A 21174-nucleotide genomic window follows, 5' to 3' on the forward strand; every position below is an offset into this window, starting at 1 on the left:
GGTGAGAGTGTGAGATGGGGAAAGGGATTTAGGGCCGTGTGTGTGTGTGTGTGTGTGTGTGTGTGTGTGTGTGTGTGTGTGTGTGTGTGTGTGTGTGTGTGTGTGTGTGGTGTGTGTGTGTGTGTGTGTGTGTGTGTGTGTGTGTGTGTGTGGTGTGTGTGTGTGTGTGTGTGTGTGTGTGTGTGTGTGTGTGTGTGTGTGTGTGTGTGTGTGTGTGTGTGTGTGTGTGTGTGTGTGTGTGTGTGTGTGTGTGTGTGTGTGTGTGTGTGTGTGTGTGTGTGTGTGTGTGTGTGTGTGTGTGTGTGTGTGTGGGTTTGGGGCACTCGGCAGCAGCTGCAGGCTCTATGCTTGGTTCCACCGGCACACGGGCCCGAGAAGCCATCATCACCTTGTGTGTGTGAGTGAGTGATGCTCTCTTTATAGTCACATGGTCTTGATTATACAGTTTGGTTGACAGACCATTCTATTGAGTGACCTCAAAACGGCAAATTAAATAACAAGCAGTAAGTAAAAAAAAAAATGATAAGTGGAGGCTGAGAAAACATTTAATTGGAATACAGGGGTTGTTTAAAATTGGAAAAAGAAGAAAAATGTTGTCCGTAAGTGAAATGCAACAAAGGACGGTCGTCCCTGGAATGTGTATTGTTGCCACTGTTTCCACGTTTCCTCAAATTGTTCTTCCTGGAGCCTCGTGGAAAAACATGATTCTATCCATAGCAAATATTTAACGGATTGTACCAGACCAGATGTCAAGCGATAGGATGTCCGGTTTGAGCCGTTTTATAGTTATTGCTTTTTTCTTATGGTCAAAATTCCAAATAATTCACTCTTTGTCTGGTAATGTTGTATTGTTTTGTAAGCGTACTATTCAATGTATCCTAGGTCCAATTTATAGTGATTATATATTAAACGTTTTAGCTTGTCTTGTCAAGATTGTACTCATACTGTCTGTGATGTGTGATTGCACCATCGGGAATGCTTGGAATTTCGCTGTACTTCGGATCTGAATCTATATGTGTAACCAAATCCCTCTGTTCCTCTTCCTCCTCTCTGCAGGTGTTGAGGCAGCTCCAGCAGGGTCTGGCTAAATGCTACTCCGTTGCCTTTGAGAAGAGCGGCGCCGTGTCCGACGCCAAGATCACTCCTCACACTCTGAACTTTGTGAAGAAGCTGGTCAGCACCTTTGGAGTGGGCTTGGAGAACGTTCCTAACGTCTCCACCATGTTCTCCAGCGCCGCCTCCGAGTCTCTGGCCCGCAGAGCGAAGGCCACGGCGCAGGACCCCGTTTTCCAGAAGATGAAGGGACAGTTCACGACAGGTTGGTCGGCTTTTGAATGAATATAAACCTAAGGCTGGACACAAATCTAGACTAAGGTATGTTTCTGCAGAGGTACAGGCCGAAAAGCACTATTTTAATATATTTTTAAATAATTTTAAAAAGTGATCATAGATGAGAGTAACACATGCGTCACTTCCGGGCAAAAATTGAATGGCGGTCAATTGAAATTTTGAATTTTTTGCCAATCCGATCAGAAATGTAAGAAAACCGTGGATTTTTGGATCCTGAAAGAGCCCGGTTACGATCAGGCAAACAATTACATGAAATCATTGGAATTCGACGAGCGGGCTCGATATATGGTTAAATATAGCAGTAGGCAATCGATGTCCACAGATGCGGCGGAAATTACGGCCCCGCCCACTTTTGGGGGAAACAGCGCTGTCATTTGAACGGCGATCGAGCCTGAAGCCACAGAGCTTTTCTTCTACTGTCCTTTCTTCTTAGAGGAAGTACAGAAACACGTAACTCAGGATTTGTTTTAATGTTTGAGGAGCAATCAACGACAAAGCGGCTTTTTGGCATGATACCACTATTATTTTCCGTCTCGCTCATGAGAGTAACAGCTGGCGAAATTATGGCCTCATCTACTGCTATATATGTATATTACATTACATTGCATTTAGCTGACGCTTTTATCCAAAGCGACTTACAATAAGTACATTCGACCAGGAAGACACAACCTTGAAGAAAACAGAATCATATAAGTATCAGGTTTCAAAGAGCCAATCGTTTCAAGTGCTACTCAACTGGCTATAGATAAGCCAGTCCTTTATTAGTATATAAGTGCTCTGTTAGCAGTTCTTTGTTAGTCATTCTATCGCTCGAGGTGGAGTCGAAAGAGATGAGTTTTCAGTCTGCGCCGGAAGGTGTGTAAGCTTTCTGCGGTCCTGATTTCAATGGGGAGCTCATTCCACCATTTTGGAGCCAGGATAGTATATGTATCTGTATATGTATCGAGCCCGAGCGTCGATTTCCAATGAGTTCATGTAATTGTTTGCCTGATCGTAATTGGGCTCTTTGAAGATCCAGAAATCCACCGTTTCTTACATTTCTGATCGGATCGGCAAAAACTTCAGAATTTGTATTGACCGCCGTTCAAATGACAGCGTTGGTTTCCCCCAATAGTGGGCGGGGCCGTCATTTTCGCCCGGAAGTGACGTAGGTGTTACACTCATCTATTCGCTTTTGTATCGCCAACTATACCACAGTCAAAAATAATAGCAATCAACACTTGTTTCCAAATCATGCGGTTGTCAAGACAACCATACAAAAAGACAGGAAGAAGCGTTGAAGAGCCTTTTTTTTTATTTTCTCTATTTACTTTGTTGTTTTTAACACTTTAGTTTCATGAATGTCAGCTATGTTAACTTTAAGCATCCATGATTCACCTTTCTGCATCCACGTCATACGGTACCACTTGGAAATTGGAAGAGACGTCGTCATACGTTTTCAAGCAACCTAAAAAAAAGACTGTTTTTGTTGTGTTTGACAGGTTGTGAAAACAGCAGCACCCGTTTGCCTTTCACCCTGCAGCCAGACTCCAGCCACCTCACAGTTAACTCGAGCAGTGTTTGTGTTATTTACAGTGGGGAAAGAGTAAAACACGTCACTCTCATGGCATCTGTAGATAATGAACTGGTTACATTATTCCTGTACTTAGCTCAAATCTGGACTGCTTTGTTGAGAAGCTGGAGCTTTGGTGTGCTGCAACGTAATTAAGGTTTCCAACCAGACGATTTGATTTAGGGATGGGTTAGAGGTGGCGACTGGTCAGAAATAGGTATACGTGTGAGTCAGTGTGTGTCTTTATTACACTGTTTGCACACGCCCACACTGGTTTTGATTATACTCCAGTCAGCTGCATTTCTACGCCGCTGCAGCTCCACAGTGATCTGTTGGATGAGTGCTCTTGGCTCAGCGGAAATTATGAAACACTGTTGTAAAAGTCTTCAGGGTTTAAAAGTCTGTGAAACATTATTTCTTCTTACAGTACATCTCTACACTGAACTGTAAGGCAGCTGCTTATATAACAGTACAATGGGTTCTCAAAGCAGCTTTAATAGACTTCCAGTCCCTTAGAGACTGAGAACAATGACTTCCAGGCACTGGGCTTGTTTAGCCCTTTTTATATTGAAATGTAAATGTAGTGAAAGTCCAGTTAGGCTAAGTACCACTAGCACCAGTGAAGTGCCGTGTAACTGTGGTTGGAGCTGGATGTTGCGTCTACAGTTTTGATCCTCTTTGTCGGGGAACCAAGCGTTGTTAACGGGCTGTTCGCTGTTCCGAAAGTGAATATAGCTCGTAAAATATTGGAAGAGAATAACATTTGAGAGTGTATTGCTACTAAAGCTACCGTGGCATAGAGATGAAACACTTATCCTGTCGTATGTTAGTTCACAACAATAGAAGGGTATCTATTATGTTCTCGTTACAGAGAAAGCCATTGCATTGCCAGCATTAACTACCCATGTCGTTGTAGTCATCAATGGAGATGCCTTGAGTTGTTTAATGTCAACTGCCATGTTGCCTTTGAGGTGACCCTTTGATGGCGGGAATTAAAGACAGCCTGTGGCTTAGGTTAGCTCCATGTTTAATCCTGATAGCTTAGAAAATCCCTAATAGCGCACCTCAAGGTTACCAAATGATCCCTTTGCCTACACTTTAGACGTTTAAATAATGCGACAGGGGCCTTTCTTGCTATATATTGAACCTGTTCAGTATTTCTTATCTTGTGCTGTTCATATCTGTACTTTGCGGTCTACCTTAAAATGAAGTCACAGATGCATTCAGAGCTGATGCAACCTGGACAAAATGTGGATTTGGAAAACCCTCTGGATGGAAAGGCGGTCTCTTGATCATGCCCAATTCTGGATGAAACATTTCAAAATCATTTGTCATGTCTTTGCTTGTAAGCCATTGATAAGGCTTTGAGTCTTTCTGGCCTGCATGTTCAGATCCAACAGGACAGGTGCAGCGCGATCTCAGCCAAATCCCCCCTTTGAGACATTTTCCTCTCCACAATCATCCCCCTGTTTTTGGAAGCCACGTGTCTCTCTCCTTTCCACTCCCACGGACTGACTGCACATACATGTTCGCTGGATTACACTCGGGGGCCGCCTCTACTTTTTATTGCATTTCCACACAGACACTCCTCCCCCCCCGCCCCCCCCCCATCTAATGCTTTCCACCTCTACTCATCTTAAAGTGGCCAATAGCGCTAATGTGTTTGGCCCTGGGATAGCGGAGGACAAGGACTGAGAGTGAATGAGAAGAAGCTAGGGGGAAAATGATCTGGTGACTTAGAGAAAAAAGACATTTATGGATGTACCAGAGCCGGTTATCATATACAGTTAGAGAGGAGCCTAAACGATGAGAGAGAGGAGATGAACAGATAGTAATCTATGGGAATGACGGTCTCATATCGACAGGTGTTGCGGTGTGTGCGAGAAAAAACATGGAAACGGCACGTGCAAAGAATAACACAAAGTGATCGTCCTGCTGGTGAGTCTTCCCAGATGTTGCGGTGCCAGCTGTGCTCATGTCACCAGACCATCGCTACCCAGCTGCATCACGGCAGCAGGGCCGACGGAGACCGAAGCCACACAAGCCTCCCGAGCAGAACAAACCGGGCAGCCGATCTCCCATTCCCCGAACCGAGTTAGTGGCTCACGCGCCTTCACGGGGTTTGTGGGCCGGAAAATGTGTGTTTATGTGTGCACACATAACGTTTGGCAGCGGGGAGGCATTCAAATCCAATTACGGCGAAAGCTATTTGCATGAGTTACTGGTTTAGCAGCGGATGTGTTCCAGAGCTTCTTCTTGGCTTTTTCCTTGCGTGCTTATTAAATAGTCCTTTGTTATGCTGAAATGACATTCACCGTAGTTAAATGTAATTAGGTTAAGCAGTTTGGCGATGCACCTTCAGCTGGTTGTTACTCGTTTTAATTTGAACCAGAAAACCTACTTTCTTCTGCTGCCATGACCTTTGTTGCGCTCCAGACTCCAGCCCACCAATCAGATAAAGTTGAGTTGAATCCATCCCACCCCACACGCAGTCAGGAACCAGGGCAGTCCACGAGGGAATGGTGCTTCTTTATACAGAGGTGACCCACCTCCGGAGTGTGGATCCATAATTTGCTCCTGAAGTCAGAGGTCAACCTGGAGGCTTCCCACACTGCGCTGCGTGTCTATTCCCGCCGCTCGCTCGTGGAGCAGGGGTCAAATACGAGTTGAGCGGGACTGAAAATAACTGTCTTCCGCTCCTGTGGCTGCACGGCACTTTCAACAAAACACCTCTGTCTTTTTTTACTCAGAAACTTTAGTGTTAAACCTCATATTCTCACGCTCTGTTAAGTATAGTTAAAGCTCCAAAGAAGGTGAAATCATTGTTAGGACTGCGCAGTTATTACAATCTGATCAAAATCGTTATTCAGACTACTGCAAAACTCAAATAGCAGCGAGCACAATACATGTCAGATAATGATGAACATGAGCTCAATCGGGTCCCTTTTTAAATGCGAGTATACAAGTATTTTGGATCTGCAGATATATCCGGGCCTACACATTTAATACTATGGACTTAAAAATATACACTATTAGATTCACATATGTTTCATTGAGATAAATGATTCTAAACTCAATCTGAATTGCAATATCAGTCAAAGTATTAGCAGTGCAGACGTTTTCCCATATCAGGCCGCCCTACCATTTATGCTTTGTTTACTAAAAGGCCTTCTTTGCTCTTGTGTCACAGCGTGTCTACTGCTTAATACATTGTATTTTTACGAGTCGTAATAATGTCTGAGTCGTACGTGCAGCCGTCTTTAGATTTAAACAGGTAACATGCTTTATATCTGATCGAGACAGAATGATATTACTTTCTTCCTCCACGTCTCCCTTTGTCTATTTGTAAGCATTATACCCTTTTATGGCGCCGAATTGTTGTCGGGCTGCAATTCTTTAGGACCGTTTCAATTTTCCCTCTGCTATCGAGGCAGGAGAATTGCAGGCAGACGGATAGCGAAATAGGGTCGCGCCGAAAAGAACATTGGCTGTTTTAAAGGGCTTATTTAAAGTATTAGGAGGTCTCACTCGGGGAGAGATTGAGCTGGTTTGAAATGGCAAGGCCTTGCAGTTTCATGGATTCATTATAACAGGCTGTGTGTGTGTGTGTGTGTGTGTGTGTGTGTGTGTGTGTGTGTGTGTGTGTGTGTGTGTGTGTGTGTGTGGTGTGTGTGTGTGTGTGTGTGTGTGTGTGTGTGTGTGTGTGTGTGTGTGTGTGTGTGTGTGTGTGTGTGTGTGTGTGTGTGTGTGTGTGTGTGTGTGTGTGTGTGTGTGTGTGTGTGTGTGTGTGTGTGTGTGTGTGTGTGTGTGTGTGTGTTGTGTGTGTGTGTGTGTGTGTGTGTTCGGTCATGTTACAGAGATGTCCTGGGGGCTTTACTCTAAAATGGAAAACCCGCCTGGCTCCCCTCCTTCCGATGCTGCTGCTGCTGCAGCCCATCACAATACGTTACGTGCAATATGAGTTGTGACTTGAAACAGGAATTTAATACTTTAAGACTCTCATTTTTATAGCCCTAATTTAATCAGCTCCCAGCCTGCATGCGGGGGGGGGTAGGTTGATGGAGCAAACCGTTTCTCCTCCAGCCTGCAATGAATAACTTATACGTGGAGTTCCCTTAAGCAAGGCACTTCCGCAGCCTGCTGCAGCGAAGTGGCCGACAGTGAAACAGCGTATTTACATCGGACATTTCCCAGATGTGAAACCACCTCCCTCCCCGAGGCCATCGCTGTGAGAAGAACAACGTGTTCTTCGTCCATCTGACTGTGTAAATAACGCCAAAGCAAACAGCCTAATCTAACTTGAATCAATCTTTACCGGTTTCACACAGGCCCTGCAGCGTTTGCATTTAAGTGTCACCTCAGCAATAAGCGTTCAATTCTCTTTTCCAATATTTATTTCTGTTCTGTTTTGCTTAATCTATTTGACTCACTTTTAAATCCTGTCCCTCGTGCGTATGCTGCTCGCATGTGTTTTGAAATGTATGTTATTTGCAAGGTTACCTAGAAACACATTGGTAGTTATAGCACAGCTCTGGGAGAGCATTGCCACGGGAGGTCAAAGGTCAGACACACACAAAAACACACATGGGAGCTGCTGTTAAAGTGCTGTACTGTTGGCAGCTAATGCAGCTCCACTGGGTCATCTTATGGGGTTAAGGGCATTTTAAGAATAGTTGATTAAGGAGGGGAAGTGTAAAACGTTGACTCGTTGACATATGCTTTTGTATTTTTTGTACAAGTTCACATTTTATTTTCTATCTCTATTCTTACAGTTGAATATCACAGATACTTAATCATCAAGTTCACTAGGCCAGGTTTGGGCTTTTGGGGAGCTCAGTGTTTACAGCTGGCAGCCGAGGTGCCGAGTCCGCTGCCAAGTACACGCTTTTCAATCCCTAGCCATGGGGGAAAACGCAATCTCCCCAATACAGACACTGTCTAGCCCAAAAACTACTTAGAAAAAGAAAAATCACTAGGCCACTACTCTTAACATATGTGGGTCTTTTCCTATCCCTTCTTTTGGGCCGTGGCCGCCACGCTATATGTCGACAATAGTGCGATATCGTGAGTCTAGACATTGATTAGAGCATAGCTTTTGTCACCTGCAGAGAGGAGGAAGGAGAAATGGTCCAAAAAACTTGAACATATAACAATGCTCATTAAAAACGTGTCTATATTCTAGATTGGTTGTTGAAAGCTATCTGTTGAAGTCTGATCTCGCACGAATGGCATTTTTTTTTAACGATAGTTATATAAGACTAGATATCGTGTTAGATTTTGACTATCGTAATATTTTCTTTAGGTTGTCCATTCCTGGTTGTAAAGGCTACGTTTCACTAATTAATGTAAATGTCTTTGCCCACTAAAACAATATGTTGGTTAAATCATGAAAGTCTCATTGCGTAAATATTTAATAAATGCATCAATAGTTACACTAGTTAAGGGTTGGGGGAACAAGGAGTTTCTTGCTGTAACATCGACTTCTCTCTCCTTCCCTGGCAGACTTTGACTTCAGCGTGCCGGGCTCCATGAAGCTCCACAATCTCATCTCCAAGCTGAAGAAGTGGATTAAGATCCTGGAGGCCAAGACCAAGCAGCTGCCCAAGTTCTTCCTCATCGAGGAGAAGTGCCGCTTCCTCAGCAACTTCTCCGCTCAGACGGCCGAGGTGGAGATCCCCGGGGAGTTCCTCATGCCCAAACCCACACACTATTACATCAAGATCGCACGGTAAGGGACTATCCAAAGTGATATGGAAGTAGAATCATCCCGACGTATTGTTTCTCCCACATCATGTATCTCTTCCCTCTCTCCAGGTTCATGCCCCGGGTGGAGATCGTTCAGAAACACAACACAGCGGCGCGTCGTCTCTACATCCGCGGACACAACGGAAAGATCTACCCGTACCTGGTGATGAACGACGCCTGCCTGACGGAGTCCCGCCGAGAGGAGAGGGTCCTGCAGCTGCTCCGCCTCCTCAACCCCTGTCTGGAGAAGAGGAAGGAGACCACCAAGAGACACCTCTTCTTCACCGGTACGACCAGAATGAAAGACGCAGATGCATTGGGTTGAAAGTCATATAGCAGGGCTGAAAGATATACGAAGGGCTGGGCCGCTCACGAGAGGTATCTGGCCTCATAAGTTCAGTTATAAGTTAGCCAAATCAATCAACTGTAGGTACATGATGCTTGTGAGCGTTGGCAGCTCATCCCTTACAACAGGAGCTCAGATTGATTATAATAAGGAGAAATAGGAAGGGTGTATTTCAAGCTTATAAATAAGTCATTGGGGTTTTTTCTTATCAACTAAGATTTGTTAGAAAATGTTTCCAACTTTAACTGACTGAATTTATTTTAAAAGTGCTCTTATTAACACGTGAGTCTACTGTGTAATATATTTTTACATTTATAGTTAAGAAGTGCAATATAAGCACAAGTTTCATTTGTGGGCCATATTACATTATACTTTTTGAATTAGCTGAGGGCCGATTCAAAATGATCCGTGAGCCGCAGTTGGCCCCCGGGCCGTAGTTTGGACACCCCTGTCATATATGGAGGACTTTGACTAAAATAATTTTTTTTGTGTACGTTTCACTTAACGAGTTACTTCTCCCCATGTGAGTTAAACAAAATAGAAAAATCAGTTATTTTTGTACACATATTTGTCCATATCTTCTTCTAATACCAGCTTCCTGTGTTCAGTCCCCTGCAGCTGTAAACTAAAAACAATTGGCAGCGACCGTATCATTTCCCTTCCCTTTGTTACCACACAAACACAATCTCAATCCCCCTTTCAAGCGCCATTTCCTCTCCTGTCATCCCCTTGAGGTGTTCCTCCGCCCAGATGTTTGCCCACTCTCAATTGATGCACTTGATTGGTTTGTTAAAGGGGAAATATGGACAGGGAATTCAGCGGTCCCTTCCAACCCATTTCCTCCCGACTGGAATGGCTGCTGCTATAGATTTGATTCTTGGTGCCAGTGTATGTAAATGTTTAGACTGCGTTCACGGAGAGACCCTGGTTGTTGTTGAGTGATGGCTCGCCTTCACTGCAGCTGTCTTTACCAGCTCTGGGGTATTTTAGATGTAGGTTTAGACCGGTGGTTCACACTGTGATAAAACAGGCACGAATGTTTACAATTGTGTGACTGACTTGCTTGTTTTTCATCTCCTCCCCTACTACCACTCCTCTTCCCTCTTCTCTGTCCCACCTGTGTCCTCTCTCCTCCCTCCCTCCCTCCCTCCCTCAGTGCCCCGAGTGGTGGCAGTGTCGCCTCAGATGCGTCTGGTCGAAGACAACCCTTCGTCTCTGTCTCTGGTGGAAATCTACAAACAGCGCTGTGCCAAGAAAGGAATCGAACACGACAACCCCATCTCCAGATATTACGATCGCCTGGCCACGGTGCAGGCCAGAGGCACACAGGCCAGCCACCAGGTACACACACGAGGATCATAACCACACATTTGCATTATGCGGCACAAGTGTGACTTAATTTGATGGCCCGCATTGCCATTCCTCCCAGGTGATTGAATTGTAATTAAACGGTAGCTTCATGCAGCCGTGTCATCAAGGAATCAAATCATGTCCATGCCGTCAGCTTTTCATTAGCTGAGGATGCGAGCTTTTATTTAGTCTGAGATGAAGAATAATTTGATAAGGAATATTAACAATATTCAGATTTAAACATGCAGGTTCTCACTGGGACAAGGACAGTTTGCTAGTGGCTTTGTCTGGTCAATCAAAGGGAATTTGCATGCTGCTATATAAACCAGTCACAGATGATAGATGCGTTCTTTATTAAAGTGCAACATAAATCCTTCCTCGACTGATTGGCTACTACTTGATGTTTTTTCTTCACGGTGGTGAACTGTAATAATGATAATTGTCACTGTTAATGACCTAAATTATCCATGAAAAGAACCCATCCAGACCTCCCCAATATATTATTATAAGCTTTCAGTTGCTGCATTGCATACATTGTTTTAAGACTCTTTGCACTCTGACTGCAACATACAATAACCTACAAAAATAGAAGCTGTAAATTAGTCTTCTACGCTTGACTTCTGCATTAAAATAACCCACTGTGTGCATGAAATAATGTCTGAAAAGTGCCATTGGAGAAGAAGGTTGACTGGTGGAATACACACAGTTACAGTACACACCTTCAGCGAGAGGATCTTTGTTCTGTAAAGTGTTTGGTCAAAATGAAAGTAAAGCTCAAAATCAGCTGCTGACCTCCCCCCCCTCCTCCTGTCTACCACCAGGTCCTGCGGGACATCCTGAAGGAGGTGCAGGGGAACATGGTGCCCCGCAGCATGCTGAAGGAGTGGGCTCTGCACACCTTCCCCAACGCCACCGACTACTGGACCTTCCGGAAGATGTTCACCATCCAGCTGGCCCTCATCGGCCTGGCGGAGTTCATGCTGCACCTCAACAGGCTGAACCCCGAGATGCTGCAGATCGCTCAGGTAGGAGAGACCGAAACATGTCCGACTCTCTCCGTCAAGGGCGAGACGCTTCCATGTGACGGGGGGGGCTAATTCAGTAGATCTACACCCTCATAGATGCATTAAGAGATCACCATTACCGTCTCCGTATCTGGCCGTGTGAATTACCATTCTCCCCCGTGACATTCACGCTCGGCCTATCAGTCAGAGCCGCTGTCGGGGCGCAGGATGTTTTGACAGAACGCTGTATTCAGTCCCTCTGCTCTACAGCTATCAAAGACGTTTCAATTTGAGACGGGCCGCGTTGGTGCGCGCCTCCGCCCGCCGCAGACAGCTTTCTGAAAGTCATTATTAAAGATGATTGTGTCAGTCGGCCACCCCACCCCTCTGATCCTAATCGGCCTTTGCTGACAGGCGTTCCTCCGGGCAGCTAAGCGCTGGTATTAAGCCCCCTCTCTGCCTGTTCCACTCCGCAGATCCCATTAGACACAGCGGGATTACGGCGCACACACACAAACATTACACACAAACAGAGAGAGTGCAAGGACAGGACATCACAGCAGCAGCACTGAGCCCCACCCTGCCTCCAGAGGCCCTCTCTTCCTTTAGGTGCTGCGATGTGAGCTCTCTGATGTTTGAGGCATCGATTAAAAGGTCCTGCTTTATCAGGCTGGAAGTCAATCAAAGAATTATGTTGTTAGTAAATAATACTATCTTTTATCGTCCGCTTTTACCTGTAAGGGGTTTTCTTTTATGCACTCAAAGGGGTCATATAGGGTACATCATCATAATAATAATAGCAATACACCCTGTATATATTGCATGTGCATATCGCTATATTCCCTGTTATATTTACTATGTATCTTTTTCTCAATTATCTATTTTAATTCTTTATATTCTCGCATAGTATTTATATTACGCTTGGCTCAGTCATCATCAGTTATTGGTAATGAAACACATAACCAAAAAAATACGTTGTGTTTTCTATTAATGTTTGTATGTTATTTTTATTTCATTTTGCAAAAATCCTAAGGGAAATATCTGGTTCTTACGATGTTAAAGGTATTTCTTCCTCCTTTTATGTCTATTTTTTCTGAAACGGGGCAACTGTCATGAAGCCTAGCTTCCTCCTAGATATATAAAGTATTAAAAAGACATACTTTATTAATCCCCTGGGGGAAGTTCAGTTAAACGCCCTTCCTCCTAAACCATCATCTCGAGAATTCCTTCTGTAAGAGTTTCTCTATCTCCTCTCATATCATCTTCTGAAAATCACCCAGTATCTGTCATTTCTCACACTCAAGTTCACATCCCCAAAGTCACAGAGAGTGTCTCGTTAACGTTGTGTCATTCAGTTCACACCGGCCCCAAAATGAAGCCATCGCTGGCCAGTAGCGCGGAGATTTAGCATTCTGAGCGCTGCCTCCACAGCCAACTGTCTGAGGGCTTATCTGAGCCTCGGGGGGGCTTCTGGTGTCTCAGCCCAGCACCTTGAGGTCCTCCGCCGGGCCCAGAGGAGCAGATGACAGTAGGAGGGAGAGGGGGGGGAGGCAGAAGAGAATTAAGGAGAAGGGAGGGAAAGAGGCGAGGCAGAGGAAAACGAGGAGAGGCAGCTGGATGAAACGCCGGGCTATAAAGCTGTCAGAGCCTCTCACCTTTTCATACGAGCAGCTTATCTTCCTGCAGTGGCTGCTCCAGAGCCGTCCTCTCGCACATAAACGCAGGCTTAAAGATGAAAACGCGCCTGTATATATTTAAGTCAGCAGGGAGCGGGAGTGAATTGAGGATTATTGATGTTCTGCTGCTGATAGTTTGACGTGTTACTGTGTCTGGTCCACCCTGATCAATACATGAAGCCATTTTGTTGGGGGAGCTTGTTTTGTTACTCCCCCTTCCTGAAGGAGAGTTATTTGTTGCCGGGCTAATGTGGTCTGAGGACTGTGGGGAACGGAAAGGAGTATATATTTATTTGTTGTTATTTTTTATTTATTAACTTATATCATCCATTCATGTGCTTGTTCCGAATTTTCTTAATTTACAAACAGAATAAATAAACATATTGAATGCCTTATTGTTTTTTCCTTAAAGGGGACCTATCAGCACGTTTTTATGTATTTTATACATGTGTCCCCGGTGTGTCGGGGAACTCGCGCAGCGTCAGAAAATAAAACCCTCTCTCTTTTCTTCCGTACCCCTATCTAAAAAAAAACGGGACTACAACGGAGCTGATCCAGATTTGCGTCCGATATGACGTAATATCTGAAATGTGGACCCACGGGCCAATCAGAAACGTTGCTATCAGAAACAATGCCCAACGTAATATGGTCGGTGTTTACATTAGCATCGCTAACACTCAGAGCTAACCTGTGCTGGAGAGCATGTGTGTGAAGAAGCAGGAAGTAAAAAGGAACTCACCTTGTGGTGTAACCGGCAAGAGAGAAAGCCTTTGAGCTCCAGACTGTTTCAGAGAGAATCCTTGATAATCCATGATATGGCGTTTCATCACGGCAGCATTTAGTTTAGACAGTAGCTGCCGGGTCCCGCATGAGCTCAGACCCCTCCTCTTTTTATTTGTATCAATTATTTTTATTTTAAAGCTTTATACTTAAAATCAGCACTTTTGAATCAGGAAGTGAAACAGAGGGATATGAGGCGTGGCTAGAACGGGTGATCTGTTTGGTATTTTGAGCAAAACACTTTATAGACATGTTTTTTATATATCTGAGACCTATGACCTACAAATAGCATGATACTGTAGGTCCACTTTAAATCTGAAAGCAGCTACATTTGTTCACTATAAATATTTTGTATCTATTTTATTAAAATGTTTACTGCCCACTTTTTGGTTTAACACTTTAAACATTTTTTTATTTATTTTATCTTTCTTGTTTCTTTCTATTTTAAAATGGAGCAACTGTCAAAAACCACATTTTCTGAGATAAATATAGCATGAATAAGACATACCTGATTAATCCCCTTAGTTTAAATTCAGTAATTTGTTCTTATTTTACGTGAACGAAAAAAAGAAAAAAAAAACATTTAAAAAGAATTATGAAAATAAATTCAAAACCCTAAATAGTAATCATATTAAGGGGGATTCAAATAAAAACACTTACAGATTAAGTATAAGATTCAAGCTGATTGCAAGGCGGTGACATACGAAGGAGGCTAGGATATACCCTTTTCATGACGTCACAGTGAAAAAGCAATATTAAGCGTTATGTTTTCTGTTATTGATTTCTGACTTTATCCCTTCTCTGTTTTCAGGACACGGGGAAGCTGAACGTCTCCTACTTCCGCTTCGACATCAACGACGCCACGGGCGATCTGGACGCTAACCGCCCGGTTCCTTTCCGCCTGACGCCCAACATCTCCGAGTTCCTGACCACCATCGGGGTCTCCGGCCCGCTCACCGCCTCCATGATCGCCGTGGCTCGATGCTTCTCTCAGCCGAACTTCAAGGTAACTCATCTACAACTGGGAATAAGAATATTTTACGGATAAATATTGCCGATAATATTTCCCATTTATTTTGTGATGTAGGGTTTTGAACATTGTTTTAGATATGATTTTTAAACTAATAGCAGTCACAATCAATGCCATTGAATGCTGCTGGTTCACTCATTACACTCATTAGCATCATATGGACAAAACACTGATAGATCCTGACTGCTAACTGCTTAGCATCACACAGACACAGTTAGCGACTAGCATTGGAACACATTGCAGAATTTAGTATAAAAAATCATCAAAGATAATTACTTGGGCTGTCAAGTTAACGAGTTAATAACGTGAACGAATGTGAACGCGCACCTAACTAGATAGGACACGGCTGGCTTGAGCGAACGAGTTGATAGGGACCGTTTAGCGAGAGCGGCTTTGTTTTGGATTAGGTCAACCGGATAACTCCAAACATATCCAGGATAGGTTGAACTAGATTCGTATTACACCCCCCTGGTCGGGACCAGGTTAGGTTGCAGGCTAAGAGCTCAACTCAGTGAAAGCACCGCCTGCTGACCAATCAGAGCTCAGTGTGCGGAGTTTAAAGCGATCAAGTCATATTACAGGAGAAAGGAAATACAGAAAAGCTGCCGTTGCAGGAAAGACGGCCGGCAAAAATCACCGACTGTGTGAACGTGAACATTAATAGAATATCACCTCCATCTTCAGAGCAATCTGACTATTAGAACATTAGCGTTAAGAAAGCTTACTTAAATATCGGCCACAACATAAGTACACTGAGTGCAGACGTCGATGTGTCCCATTATCATTCATATCACATCATATCACATCATGTAGGCCTATCATATATCTCCTTATCTGAGTCAGCTGAGCCGTATCTGGCCGTGCACTGTGTCACATACTGTATGCAGAAGTATTATTTTAAGCAACACATTAAGTTGACGAAACACTCGAGTCAAATGTAAGGCAAGGCAAGTTTATTTATAGAGCACTTTTCAACGCAAGGCAATTCAAAGTGCTTTACAAAAACAAAACAAATGAAAGACATTAAGCATTAATAAAGAAAAGCTAATCAAATAAACATTAAGGAAAAATACATGGATAAAAGTTACAGTGCAGTCTAAAATATAAATAGTTCAATTAAACATTACAAGAAAAAGTACATGGATAAAAGTTACAATTACAAGTAATGAAAGTCAGATCGTGTTTTAGAGACGGGGCAGTGATATCATAAACCTGTTAATGTACGCATTCAAACACGTGTTCTGTTCCCAGCTGTGTTCACCTTGCAGGTGCAGCTCTGTGGCTTTTATCCTGGATAAAGTGTTTAAGTCATGGATGTTTAAAGTTTAACTTCTTCATTTTTGACTAGTATTAAAGTTCACTTTTCATTCAGGAAGTATGACGCTGCGCTGTCAGTGCGCTTCTCCATGTTTGTGATTGGTCGAATGCTCCAGATACCACCCCTTTCATGTGAACGCGCACCTAACTAGATAGGACACGGCTGGCTTGAGCGATCCACTTGATAACCTGCGTCGTAGGACCGTTTAGCGAGAGCGCGTATGTTTTGGATTAGGCCAACCGGCTAACTCAAACATATCCAGGTTAGGTTGAACCAGCTTCGTAGTACAGGCCCCCGGTTGAATTGAGGCGAATATTTGTAATGTTCAGGTTGTTGTGTTTAATATTCATGAGAATATTTCTCATTGTTCAAATGATCATAAACATTTGCATAAAGCATATTTGTCCACTCATATGTTGATAAGAGTTTTAAAAACTTAATATTCCTCTAAGGTACATTTATTACAGATAAAAAATGTGCGATTAAGCGCGATTACATATTTTAATCGACTGACAGCCCTATAAATTACACATAATGAAGGAACAAAAATAACAAGACAAAAAGGAAAGGAAAAGAGACAATCAGCAGATTAAAAACCATACATTTCTTTATGGAGATCAAATCAAGTTTTATTTATAAAGCACATTTAAAAGCGATTTTTGGTCGAGTACATGTAATAAAAACACTTTACTACAATCACAATAAAAGACAATAATTTACAACAGAAATATAAAAAACGAAAACACAGGGAATATTCAGGCGTCGTGCTCCGCTCTGACTAGAAGGCCAGAGAGAACAAGGGATGATTTAAAAACCTCAGGGCCGACCTCACATGGAGGGGCAGACTGTTCCAGAGCCTGGGGCCAGCTGCTGCGAAGGCTCGGTGCCCTGGGTTTTGAGCCTGGTCTTGGGCCCTACCAGCAGCAGCTGGTCAGCAGACCCTAAAGCTCTGGCTGGGGTGTAGCGCTGGAGGAGTTCGGCTACATAGGCCGGAGCCAGCCCATTTAGGGCTTTGAAAACAAATAAAAGGAGTTTAAAATCAATTCGGAACCAAACTGGAAGCCAGCGCAATGAGGCCAGAATTGGGGTGATGTGGTGGAGACTGAATATTGGACTTTATCTGATGTAATAACATGTCATGTTTCTAGCTTGTGTCCATTACCCTCAAGAGGCCAAACAATTAGTTATTGTAGGTTTAGGGAAATATCTTTGTTCATCATTTCGGATTGAAAATACTTGCTCAAATTGACCATTTAAGGAGAAGTGTTTTCATATTTTTCAGCGAGGACAGTACTCATCATTCTGTAAAAGTATGACGTGGTTTGTTTTGAATTGAAGCTGCTGCTGAGTCCTGCAGATTCTGTTTAGCACTTAGGAAGTTCAGCAAAACAAAAACAATGCAATGAAAGCCCGAGCAGGCACTGGTTGTATAATCTGCAGCAGCGCTGTGATTACAGATCTGTGGTGTCTAAATGTAGGTCCGACTCTTAAAGTCTGACTTATGTGGAGGCAGCAGGAGTGCTTGAGATGCAAATAAACAAAACACTCAACCATGTGAACTAGCCACGGCCGAGAGCCAGCGGACGTTTCCAGGAAACACAATAAAAACGTAACAATCATACACTCGGATATATTGAAGCCGTATATTGGCTTACGGTAAGAAGGAGCTCGTTAGGAGATGATTGGCGGTGTTGTGGCTCCATCATGGTTTAGATGGTGATGTGTTTGACTTCAGTGTCACCGTACTGGGCTGCCAACAACACGGACACATTTCCTCCAGGTGATTGACACACCCTTAATTGGAGCAAACAGCTGTGCTTTATGAATGTGTTTGAGGTCGGCAGAGACTCGATATAAACTGAGGTTTTACTTTGCTCTTATTCCCAGAACAGACACTTTCAGCAAGACTGGCATATTGTGTATCATTTATTCAAATAGATGCTTTGTTTATCTAATGAGCTAAAACAAAATGGTTTATACACCAACTTTGCATAATTTTTCTTGCAATATAAAGTAAATGAGACACGTCTGGGAAGTCTTTAAAAAGATATACACATTTGACAAAAACAATACTAACACTGGGTTAACGTACATACTTTTTTAGGCGCTTCATTTAACGTTTTAGTTTTTTTTAAACAAAAAAACAATCCAATTAAATACTTTTGCACTATTTTTGGATTTTTTACAATTGATTTTCCTTTTGTCAAAACTATAAAAAAAAACGTAAAATAAGACAAAATATAGATGGTTTTTTACATATTTGTGTTTTCATCCAGAGGTTCTTAAAACGATTTTGTAAATTAAATCTGTTTGACAAGATAACACATTATAATAATATAATTATTGATTGAGTTCAATCTAAAAAGGTCCTGATATTTTTAACAACTTCTGTACATTTAGGAAGATGCTCACACGAAACTAACCACAATTATCTGAGAAATATCTCAAAATAAAACCATTAGGCGCGTTCACACCGGAGTACTTTTCCCAGTATAGTTCCGAAAATGTCGCGTTCACACCAAAAATATCCGGAACTAGAAATTAGTTCATGAGAACCTTTCCACCCCCTTTTCAGTCCCTGCTAGAGAGCAGGTACTTTCGTGGGAGAAAAAGGTTCCCATTTCTGATTGGCTGGGCGGATTGGAAACCACGCCCCGTAAAACTCCCAAAAGGTTTTGTGAAGCCGCCATTTTATTATCCTCGCATTGCATTATTAGCATTAGCATTAGCCCAGCGCAGAAACGCAGAGAGACTAACTTATGGAAACACAAAATAAAACATGGGAGCGGTGGAGATGAGGAGGTGTCGGTGTTCTGGCGATTTACTCGGAAGGCTTCAGTGGAAGCTGCTGGGACTCCTAGCAGCTTCCACTGAAGCCAGTCCCCAACTCCGGGGACTTCCGGCCGGGGACTTTGGGCGGCAGTATACGCCGTGAAGTGGTTTGCAGCCTGCCAGTAAACCCAAAGCAGAAGAAGAAGAAGTGACGTCAGCGGCTTCATTTGCGTAATCCTCCCTCAGGGACTTAGTCCGGTGTGAACGCGATCTGCTCTTTAGTTCCTCAGAACTAAAGAGTTCTGATGAACTAAGTACGTCAAAGTACTTGGTGTGAAAGCACCTATTGGTTCATCCAGTTACAGACTGAATCTTTCATATTTAATTTTAAATGTTTTCTCCCCCGTTGATTCACAAAACTAACATCTTCATTTCCTCCGTCTCCTCCAGGTTGACGGCATCCTGAAGGCGGTGCTCCGCGACGAGATCATCGCGTGGCACAAGAAGACGCAGGAGGACACGTCCATGCCTCTGTCGCCCGCCGGCCAACCGGAGAACATGGACTCCCAGCAGCTCGTCTCATTGGTCCAGAAGGCCGTCACCGCCATCATGACCCGCCTCCACAACCTGGCTCAGTTCGAGGGGGGGGAGAGCAAAGTGAACACACTGGTTGCCGCCGCCAACAGCCTGGACAACCTGTGCCGGATGGACCCCGCCTGGCACCCCTGGCTCTGAGGAGTCATGTGACGAAGAGGAGAAGAAGAAGAGATCCAGGGATTTGTTTTTGTTTACGTTTATCTGAAAACTGTCACAGAAAAACCTGAAGGACTCTCGATCAAAGTACACTGAAAAAGTTAAATCAGGTGGAAACAAACGGCTGTCACATTGATAGTTATATCTGGATTTTTTTTTTTTTTTAAATCAAACACAATTTCTTCCCCACCTTCTATTTATTTTTGTAACTCAATGACGGGGACTTTCTGTGTGATGCCGGTAGAAATACTGTTGGTGTCAAAGGGAGCCACTCGCTCAAGCTGTTCGTTCTGTGTTGAATTTCACCCGCATCAGTTTGATTGTTCTCCCAAAACAGCCATTTGTCCTCTTAAATGTGTATTTAAACCGACAACTGTGTCGCCTCTTTTCTATTCGTGCACATTGAGGGATTTTATTGTCCCGTGAAACAGATTATGCTCTTTATTTTTTATTCCCAAGGCCATGTTACTTTCCCCCCCCCCTCAGCCCTGTTGTAGTGTAACAATGTGAAACTTCAGGGCGTAGTGACACTGTAATGACCTGTAACGGCTTTAAAGTCAGCTGTTTATGCATATCCTCCTCTTTTTGTAAAGGTACGATGCTTTTTCAACAGAAGTGTTATTTCTTCCCATGTAAATAAGCATTTTGTTTTAATAAAATGTTCTTTTTGTATACAGAATCTGCTTTTGCTCTTTTATGATAACCTCACACACCTTCATAATCTATTTAATGTTTAATTCCTATGCTGCAGCACAGGCAGTATGAGAAGAATAAAGAGCTTTTTGAACATTAAAGCATGGAGACATGTCCCAGTAGAGATAAATAAATACAAATATGAACCTGAAACTGAGCATCACAGGTCCACTTTAGATTTTTTAACCAATAATTCTAAAACTATGCTAATTTCCATAAAGTTTGTATTCCTGAATTGTATATTTTAGCAGCTGTAACGCAGCAATAATAGGCAATAATCCCCCTCAGCCTCTCACATCTACTGCATCACTGTCACAGCCATAATCACCCTGAAGGACGCACTCCTGGATATTATTGCGGTAATAACTCATGCTGTGAAATCACTTCAGACGATCCATTCTCTGGCGTTAAAAAGTCTATCGCCGGCCGCCTCGCGGCGCACAGTTAGCAGACATTTATGGAGAGGCGTTGTTGAATCAAAGTGCTGCTCCGTCTCGTGGAGGTATGATAACCTTGTGGTCATCCCTCCCTTTGGATAGAAAGTCCTGCGGAGGTGTGAAGAGGCGTCTCTCCCCCCCTCCCTGGTCTTTGATTAATGCCTGCCAGTAGATCTCCGAGTGGGCCGGCCTCCATTGACTTACACACGCTGTCAGCCGGCCCGCCTGCACTCGTAAACAAAGGTTATATCTCTTTTCGCCTCTACACACACACACACACACACACACACACAGCTTCTGCCTCTCAGCATGTTCACACGCACACTAACATATCTCTTCCCCTATGATTCAGTCCACAGCTGGTAGTT

The 21174-nt window shown here is 43.4% G+C and overlaps 1 protein-coding gene across 2 annotated transcripts in view; it reads left to right on the forward strand.

The window, feature by feature from the left end:
- Positions 1-20355, forward strand: part of trrap (transformation/transcription domain-associated protein) — a 117961-nt gene extending 97606 nt beyond the window's left edge. For both annotated transcript variants that reach the window (XM_034107282.2, XM_034107283.2), the window contains 7 exons: positions 1057-1318; positions 8405-8630; positions 8717-8934; positions 10150-10334; positions 11165-11368; positions 14615-14809; positions 19374-20355. In XM_034107282.2, coding sequence (XP_033963173.2) covers positions 1057-1318; positions 8405-8630; positions 8717-8934; positions 10150-10334; positions 11165-11368; positions 14615-14809; positions 19374-19658 — 1575 coding nt within the window. In that variant the 3' untranslated portion in view covers positions 19659-20355. The remainder of the gene's footprint in view (positions 1-1056; positions 1319-8404; positions 8631-8716; positions 8935-10149; positions 10335-11164; positions 11369-14614; positions 14810-19373) is intronic.
- Positions 20356-21174: the final 819 nt, after the last annotated feature.

The sequence above is a fragment of the Pseudochaenichthys georgianus genome, chromosome 19 (genome assembly GCF_902827115.2).
Source record: "Pseudochaenichthys georgianus chromosome 19, fPseGeo1.2, whole genome shotgun sequence".
NCBI lineage: Eukaryota > Metazoa > Chordata > Actinopteri > Perciformes > Channichthyidae > Pseudochaenichthys > Pseudochaenichthys georgianus.